The 9591-nt window shown below is 48.8% G+C and overlaps 1 protein-coding gene across 1 annotated transcript; it reads left to right on the top strand.

Annotated features, from left to right (window-relative positions):
- Positions 1-7347: 7347 nt before the first annotated feature.
- On the top strand, positions 7348-7692 carry LOC139273428 (histone H2A type 2-C-like). The gene has a single exon (XM_070890341.1). The coding sequence runs from the start codon at positions 7348-7350 to the stop codon at positions 7690-7692; it is 345 nt and encodes a 114-aa protein (XP_070746442.1).
- The last annotated feature ends 1899 nt before the right edge of the window (positions 7693-9591 follow it).

Here is a 9591-nt window from a genome sequence, read left to right as displayed (position 1 = left end):
CTGATGACACCCAGCTCTACCTCTCCACACTTCTCTCGACCACTCCATGGTCTCTAAATTGTCAGACTGCTTGTCCAACATCCATTACTGTATGAGCAGAAATGTTCTTCAATTAAATATTGTGAAGACCAAAGCCATTGTCTATGGTCCACGCCACAAACTTCTTTCCCCAGCCACCAACTCCATCCCTCTCCCTAGCATCTATCTGAGGCTAAACCCGACTGTTCGCAACCTAGGCATCATATTTGATCTTGAAATTAGCTTCTGGCAACATATCTGCGGCATATTTAAATCCATCTATTTCCACCTCTAATATTGCCTGCATCTGCCCCGGTCTCAGCTCATCTGCTGCTGAAACCCTCATCAATGCCTTTGTTACCTCTAGACTGGACTACTCCAACGCACTCCTGAATGGCCTCCCACATTCTACTCTACGTAAACTTGAGGTAATCCACAACTCGACTCCCCATGTTTTAATTTGTATCAAGTCTCCGATCACTCAACACCTCTTTGCTCACTGACCTACATTGGCTCCTGGTTAAGCAATGCCCCGATTTCAAAATTCTCATCCTTGTTTAAAAATCCCTCCATGGCCTCATCCCTCCCTATCTCTAATCTCTTTCAGCCTCACAACACCACATGATGTCTGCATTCCTCAAAATCTGCCCTCTTGAGCATTCCTGATTAGAACTGTTCAACCATTGGTGTACGTGTCTTCAGCTGCCTGGGCCCTAAGCTCTGGAACTCCCTCCCTAAACCTCTCCACCGCTGGACATTTCTTACCTCCTTTAAGACTCTCCATAAAACCTCCCTCTATGACCAAGCTTTTAGTCATCTGCTGTAATTTGTTGTTATGTGGCTCAGTGCCAAATTTATTTTTGTCTTATAACACTGTTGTGAAGCACCTTGGGACATTTTACTATGTTAAAAGCACTATATAAATAAAAGTTGTTGTTGTTGATAGCAATGGGAGCTCGTACAACTGGAGCTCCAATTATTATCAATGAGAATACTAGATGTTCATTGGTGGTCCAGGCCCACGTGATCCCAGGATGTGAATACATACTTGGAAGAAACGTTCCTGTACGCTGCACTACAAAACTCGGACTCCGACCGCAATCCTATGTTTCTCCGGGACCACCGGGTAATTTTGTTTAAAAAATTCCCATTGGAGGCGTTCACCCAAAGGAATCCTCCAACCACAATTTCCCCCCCAAAGAATGTGTCATTTCTTTATTCCCCAATATATCTTCTTCTGCCTCAGCCTGCAGGGGACCCACATTTACTTTTGTTAATCTTTTCCTTTTTAACATAATTATAGAAGCTTTTACAGTCTGTTTTTATGTCTGTCGCTAGTTTACTCTTATATTCTATTTTCCCTTTCTTTATCAGTTTCTCGGTCCTCCTTTGCTGAATTCTAAAATGCTCCCAATCCCCAGGCTTACTGCTCTTTTGGCAACATTATAACATAGAAACATAGAAACATAGAAAATAGGTGCAGGAGTAGGCCATTCGGCCCTTCTAGCCTGCACCGCCATTCAATGAGTTCATGGCTGAACATGCAACTTCAGTACCCCATTCCTGCTTTCTCACCGTACCCCTTGATTCCCCTAGTAGTAAGGACTTCATCTAACTCCTTTTTGAATATATTTAGTGAATTGGCCTCAACAACTTTCTGTGGTAGAGAATTCCACAGGTTCACCACTCTCTGGGTGAAGAAATTCCTCCTCATCTCGGTCCTAAATGGCTTCCTCCTTATCTTTAGACTGTGTCCCCTGGTTCTGGACTTCCCCAACATTGGGAACATTCTTCCTGCATCTAACCTGTCTAACCCCGTCAGAATTTTAAACGTTTCTATGAGGTCCCCTCTCATTCTTCTGAACTCCAGTGAATACAAGCCCAGTTGATCCAGTCTTTCTTGATAGGTCAGTCCCGCCATCCCGGGAATCAGTCTGGTGAACTTTCGCTGCACTCCCTCAATAGCAAGAATGTCCTTCCTCAGGTTAGGAGACCAAAACTGTACACAATACTCCAGGTGTGGCCTCACCAAGGCCCTGTACAATTGTAGCAACACCTCCCTGCCCTTGTACTCAAATCCCCTCGCTATGAAGGCCAACATGCCATTTGCTTTCTTAACCGCCTGCTGTACCTGCATGCCAACCTTCAATGACTGATGTACCATGACACCCAGGTCTCTTTGCACCTGCCCTTTTCCTAATCTGTCACCATTCAGATAATAGTCTGTCTCTCTGTTTTTACCACCAAAGTGGATAACCTCACATTTATTCACATTATACTTCATCTGCCATGTATTTGCCCACTCACCTAACCTATCCAAGTCGCTCTGCAGCCTCATAGAATCCTCCTTGCAGCTCACACTGCCACCCAACTTAGTGTCATCCGCAAATTTGGAGATACTACATTTAATCCCCTCGTCTAAATCATTAATGTACAGTGTAAACAGCTGGGGCCCCTGTTCCTTTGATCTAAAACTATCTTTAACTTCTCTCGTTAGCCACGATTGACCACCTTTCCTGTGGGGGTTTGTGTGCCTTAAAGGAATGATTGTTTGCTGTAAATTATGTATTAATTCTTTAATGCGCACCATTGCTTATCTACCTTCATGCCTTTTAATGTAGTTTCCCAATCGACCTGAACCAACTCACCCCTCATACCTAAAAAGATTGTTTGTTTAAAACAATTTCTGCCGCAATTTCTGCTTCTGTGGCTCGGTGTTAAATGTATGTGTTGTGTCCTGTAACACTGCTGTGAAGCGCCTTGGGGCGTTTTACTACGTTAAAGACGCTCTATAAAGAAACGTATTTATTAATACAGCAGGAGTGAGGCATTGACTGAGCTGTGAGTCCGGCGCAGGCGCAGGCGCACTGCGAGCGGTCCCGCCCCTCAGCACCGACGCCTACTGTGACGTCGCAGGCGATGTGGGCGGGGCGGTGACATCTCCTGGTAACGGTTGAACAGCCGAAATTTTTGAAATCAGGAGCCACGTGACCCACGAGCTGCCCAGCGCTCCTTCATCACAGTGGGCGGGACTCTGCGGTGCTGCCGGCTCCTATTGGTGGGAGTGGTGGCAATCCGCTTCGTGCTGTCAATAGACGGCCCGGACTCTTGAGGGTCATTAATTCATGCAGGAAGGCGCCCTGTAGCCGCAGTGCGCATGCTCGGTGCCGCCCTCCCCACCCCCAGTCCCCGGATGCTGCGCAGTTTGCTGTAACCAGCGGTTGGACAATGTGGGGAACCGGGGGCCGCAGGGAGCCGGACTGGTGGTGGGCGGGTGGTGCCGAGGCAGAGCGCTCGGCCGCCGGGCGGGGAGCGTGCGGTGAGTCTGTGAGGGAAAACACCGGACTGAACACACAGCCCCGGAGCTCAGGGTTTGGGGACATGCGGGAGACAGACTGAAACTTCCAGTGAGCTCAGACAGTGTGTAACCCGGGGGCCCAGTGAGCTCAGACGGTGTGTAACCCGGGGGCCCAGTGAGATCAGACGGTGTGTAACCCGGGGGCCCGGTGAGATCAGACAATGTGTAACCCGGGGGCCCGGTGAGATCAGACAGTGTGAAACCCGGGGGCCCAGTGAGCTCAGACAGTGTGTAACCCGGGGGCCCAGTGAGATCAGACGGTGTGTAACCCGGGGGCCCAGTGAGATCAGACGGTGTGTAACCCGGGGGCCCAGTGAGATCAGACGGTGTGTAACCCGGGGGCCCAGTGAGATCAGACGGTGTGTAACCCGGGGGCCCGGTGAGATCAGACGGTGTGTAACCCGGGGGCCCAGTGAGCTCAGACAGTGTGTAACCCGGGGGCCCAGTGAGATCAGACGGTGTGTAACCCGGGGGCCCGGTGAGATCAGACAATGTGTAACCCGGGGGCCCGGTGAGATCAGACAGTGTGAAACCCGGGGGCCCGGTGAGATCAGACAGTGTGTAACCCCGGGGGCCCAGTGAGATCAGACATCAAGGGGGTTCCCTAAATATTATTTAGTCTATCAATGAAAGCTGTATGAAGAGAATCGGTGGTTATTAAAAGGGCCTCATTTAATTCTGGTTTGGTTTGAGAGTTTGAATACTGGTTCTATTCCCGGGAGCTCCGGCCGTTCCCGGGCTGTGTATTTCTCTCATAAGCCGGTCATTTTAGACCTACACTGAGCAGCCAAGCGCAAGACAGTCACTGCTGTGGATGTGGTGTACGCTCTGAAACAGCAGGGCCGCACTTTCTATGGATTCAACGCGACCCTCTTTCCCCCAAGCACAAAGCAAAGGCTCATCTAAGTGCCACCCACCGCCTCACAGGACGGAATATCCTTTTAGTTTCAGAATTATAGATATTTATCATCGAAGCTTACAGCACGGAAGAAGACCACTTCGGCCCATGGTGTCCGTGCTGGCCAACAAAAGGCTAGCCAGCCGAATTCCAGTTCTAGGTCCGTAACCCTGCAGGTTACGGCACTTCAAGTGCACCTCCAAGTAGTTGTACATATGGTGAGGGTTTCTGCCTCGACCACCCATTTAGGCAGTGAGTTCCAGACCCCCACCACCCTCTGCGTGAAGAAATTTCCCCTCTAAACCTTCTGCCAGTTACTTTAAATTTATGTCCCCTGTGCTAAGGCAAATAGGCCGTTTACGGCACAGAAGATACAGCATATTCCAGTGAAGGTAATACTGAAACAACTAATATAGTTACAGCAGTGACAGATAAGAAAGGTGTTGAATTCAACGGTGGGAGGAAGGCAGCATCAGGGCGGAAGGACAGTGAGGGTCTTTTGCCCTCATAGAAGGACTTCCAAGTCCTGACCAGAAGTGACCCTCAGGCAATCTCGGTTACAACTCTTTTGGGGGACAAAATAAACATTAGATCGAGTGCCCCCCGATCTGGGGGACACTCCAGACACTTTTAACTGCCCTCTTTTTTAGGTTTTTTTTTTTGGGGGGGGGATTAAAATCATATAATTTACAAGTGCCCCCTATAAAAGGGGAGGGGGACACTAAAACCCGGCAATTAAAACAAATTAAACTTTACAACATAAAATCAAATTAAAATTTGGTTGCCAGGGGTGATGATGCACTCCAGTCCCTCCGGCGCCCACCTCTCGCAGAAGGCCACAAGCGTACCGGTGGACACCGCGTGCTCCATCTCCAAGGACACCCTGGCCCGGATGTCGGCACAGAAGAGAGGCAGGCAGTCAGGCTAAACGACCGCCCGCTGCCTGGGCCGGCTGATGGCACCCAATGCCGTGCCCAGGAGCAGTCCTACAAGGAGGCCTTCGGAACTACCCACTCCCCTCCGCACAGGGTGCCCAAAGAGCAGGAGTGTGGGACTGAAGTGCAGCCAGAAATTGAGGAGCAGCCCCTTTAAATAATGGAACAGGGGCTGCAACCTCGTACATTCACTAAAAATGTGGAACACGGACTCTTCCAGACCGCCTCTGCTTGAAGATATTTCCCCTCTAAATCTTCTACCAATTACTTTAAATGTATGTCTCCTGTGCTAAGGGAAATAAGCCCTTTATGGCACAGAAGGTACGGCATATTCCAGGTGAAGATAATACTGAAACAACTAATGTAGTTACAGCAGTGACAGATAAGGAAGGTGTTGAATTAAACGGTGGGAGGAAGGCAGCAACATGGTGGAAGGGCAGTGAGGGTCTTTTGCCCTCAGGACTCCCAAGTCCTGACCAGAAGTGACCCTCAGGCAATCTCGGTTACAAACCGGTCAATGTCTGTCGAACATGTAGACACCTAGATCGATAAAGAACAAAGTATAGATCGGTTGGAGATGTAACTGATGACCTAATTCAAGAATTTGAGATTGTGGCGAGCAGTAAATCTGATTGGTCTCTTTAAACATCCAATCAGAGAATTGCAGAACAATGGCAAATGACAACGCAGCGAATGAAGCAATCGTAGCCTTCACCCATCCCTCATTAGCATAGGGCTGTGGGCGGAGTGGAGGGCTGCCTATATAATGCGAGCTCCGAGCTGAATTTACGTCATGTCTGGGTCGGATTGAACAAGACGATGCCTGAAGAGAAGAAATCAGTTACTGCCAAGAAAGGCGCCAAGAAAGTGATCAAGAAAACGCCACCGAAGGGCGGCAAGAAGCTCAGAAAGTCGAGGAAGGAGAGTTACTCCATCTACATCTACAAAGTGATGAAACAGGTTCATCCCGACACCGGCATCTCCTCCAAGGCCATGGGCATCATGAACTCGTTTGGGAAGGATATTTTCGAGCGCATCGCGGGTGAGGCTTCCCGCCTGGCCCATTACAACAAGCGCCGCACCATCAGCTCCCGGGAGATCCAGACCGCCGTGCGCCTGCTGCTGCCTGGGGAGCTGGCCAAGCACGCCGTGTCGGAAGGGACAAAGGCGGTGACCAAGTACACCAGCTCCAAGTAAAACTCCACGCTGTTCTGACGGAACAAACCCCAAACACAACGGCTCTTTAAAGAGCCACCCACAACCTCTCAAAAGAGCTGCACAAACGCGTCATCCTTTAACCTCAATTTACTGTAGTTATTTCCTGAGCAAGTGTTTTTGACAACATTTAAAGATCCAGGGAGATTTAGATACGAATATTCAGATAATTGGTTTTACTGTCCGGTTCAGCCTTAGCTTCGTTGATGAATTTCCCTCCCAGTAAACTACAAACACTGTCCCTGGTCGCCTGCCGACGAATTATGGTCTTGTTTGAGGGGGTGAGACTCAGACTTTACTCACCTCATTCTCTCTCAAGCCCTTTTCAATAAAAAAATTCTAGTTAGTCAACCCGCTTATTACCCGGGGCCTGTGTGTGCAACAACCCAGAATGGGAGTTCTTACAGAGACCAGAACGGGGCAGTTTGAACACTCTGTCCCTCTTCTCTTTTCACAGAAGGACTTACAGTTCTGGTCTCACTCCCCCCTGTGCGGAGGATCGATCCATGATCTGTGATTCCCAAATTGTACAAAGATTGAGCTGGAATGTGTCCCGTTACAGAATGTTTGAAAGTGAACCCTAATTTAATCCTGATTGTAACATCCTGGAATTTGGAAGGCAATATGGAATAAAACGTGTTTGGAAATCTTTGGCTAATGATGAATTTATTAACATAATCCGCATTGTAAAAATTATTGGCGGGGTTTTTGAAATTGAAGATTCATTGGAAGTCGAACAATAATTTTCACCCTCTTTTCATTGGCGGGCTAAACAGATGGTGATTGGTCATCGGAAAAGACCAATGAAATGCACCGCAGAGCGACCAATCACAAGTTCACTCCCTGCATCCCTCCAGAATGTAAAAGAAGAGCAGATGAGGGAGGAGTTTCGCATTCTTTCTCTGAACCTGTGGATTGTGGAAATGTCTGGAAGAGGAAAAACCGGCGGTAAAGCTCGGGCCAAGGCCAAGTCTCGTTCCTCCCGGGCCGGACTGCAGTTCCCTGTGAGCCGTGTTCACAGGCTCCTGCGAAATGGGAACTATGCTGAGCGTGTGGGTGCCGGAGCCCCGGTCTACATGGCTGCTGTGCTCGAGTATTTGACCGCTGAAATCCAGGAGCTAGCCGGCAACGCGGCCCGCGACAACAAGAAGACCCGCATCATCCCCAGGCACCTGCAGCTGGCCATCCGCAACGACGAGGAGCTCAATAAGCTGCTGGGAAAGGTGACCATCGCCAGGGCAGGGTGCTGCCTAATATCCAGGCTGTGATGCTGCTCAAGAAAACCACCACTTCGTCCAAGACCAAGTAAAGCGGGCAAGATTTAATCTAATAACCAAAGGCTCTTTTCAGAGACATTCACAGTATCTGTGGAAGGGCGGCTTACTGACTTAATGGAGTCAGAGCCCTTGAATTCATGTACCGATAGATTGGCTTATTTCAGACATGTAAACATAGAAAATAGGTGTAGGAGTAGACCATTCGGTCCTTCGAGCCTGCACCACCATTCAATAAGATCATGGCTGATCTTTCACCTCAGTACCCCTTTCTCTCCATACCCCTTGATCTCTTTAGCCATAAGGGCCACATCTAACTCCCTCTTGAATATATCCAACAAACTGGCATCAACATCTCTCTGCAGTAGGGAATTCCACAGGTTCGTAACTCTGAGTGAAGAAGTTTCTCCTCATCTCAGTCCTAAATGGCTTACCCCTTATCCTTTTGTGGGAGTTTTCAGTTTCCGGTCTCTGCATTACAGTTCTCTGCTCACACATACCCTTTTCCAGTTAACAGGGAATAACTGAACTACAGTTGTCACTCAACAATTGTATAAATACCGCCACCGGTTCCTTAAATATTATTTAATCTGTCTGAAAACTAGAGAGTCGGCGATGATGAATTAATATAGTAATGAAAGGGCCTAGTTAAATTCTGGTCTGGTTTGAGATAATTTGAATGCTGCTTCTGTTCTCAGGAGCTCCGGCCGTTCCCGGGCTGCGTATTTCTCTGCTAAGCCGGTCAGTTTAGACCGCACTGCATCAGCGAGCGATGTACACACACAGGACCCGGGTCCATTGCAGTGCTTCCCAGATCTGCCTGCCCCCATTCTCCGGCAACACTGAATGGGGAAATCTGTGCTCTGCCCCGGGGAACTCGAGGTCAGAGCGACGCAAAGCCAATGTCAGTTTCTGAATATTAAAGGGCTCATTTGTTTATATTAGTCAAAGCCCATGTGAACGGAGCTGGTATATGAACACACGATCAGTAATCAATCCCACACCCTCTGCCCGCCCCTACAATGGCTTAATGAACAACATTACAGGAGATCTGGTTACAGGAGATCTTGTTAGATCAGCATCAGGGGCAGCGGAGGACGATGAAGATGAGGGAGGCCAGCGATTGTATTTCCTGTACTGGGTCTGCACAGAGTCAGTAACCTCTCCCTGCCCCATTCCCCCTCACACCTGCTCACACTCAGCATTGTATTTCAACAGCACCATTCACAGCCTCAGGACCCCCGCAAGCCCCTCACAGCACATTCCCAGTGTGGTAGCTGTTGTAATGTGGGAAACGCCGCAGCTAATTCGTGCACAGCAAGCTCCCACACACAGCAAAGTGATAAGTATTGGCCCCAGGACGGTGGTCGTGGATGTTATGTATTTAACACTTTGCAACCTGCATTACACTACCACCAGAGGGCCCACCTGTTGGAGTCCCAAGGGATCCCAGCATCCCTTGGGACTCCAACAGGTATATAAGCAGGCCACCCATGAGGTATCTACACTCTGGAGTCTCATTAATGGAGCTAAGGTCACACTTGCTCATTGTACACAGTACTCAGTTTCATCCTTTATTATGAGCTATCAATTGGCGATGAGGTAACGAACAACCGCGCAAAAATGCAAAGAACTGTTGATATCCTGGAGGAGTTCTCAGAAGGGAACGATTGGGAGGCCTTCGTGGAGAGACTCGACCAATAATTTGTGGCCAACGAGCTGGAAGGGGACGAGAACGCTGCCAAATGAAGGGCGATCCTCCTAACTGTCTGTGGGGCAACAACCTATGACCTCATGAAGAATCTCCTAGCTCCGGCAAAACCAACAGATAAATTTTATGAATTATTATGTACGCTGGTCCAGGAGCAAATAAATCCTAAGGAAAGTGTTCTT

Source organism: Pristiophorus japonicus, chromosome 9 (assembly GCF_044704955.1).
Source record: "Pristiophorus japonicus isolate sPriJap1 chromosome 9, sPriJap1.hap1, whole genome shotgun sequence".
Lineage (NCBI taxonomy): Eukaryota > Metazoa > Chordata > Chondrichthyes > Pristiophoridae > Pristiophorus > Pristiophorus japonicus.
Note: the sequence above shows the minus strand (reverse complement) of the source record. Positions and strands in the feature narration are given on the sequence as shown.

Bases quoted from the DNA above. Each gene is read 5' to 3' on its own strand.
- LOC139273428 (XM_070890341.1), top strand. From the start codon at position 7,348: ATGTCTGGAAGAGGAAAAACCGGCGGTAAAGCTCGGGCCAAGGCCAAG.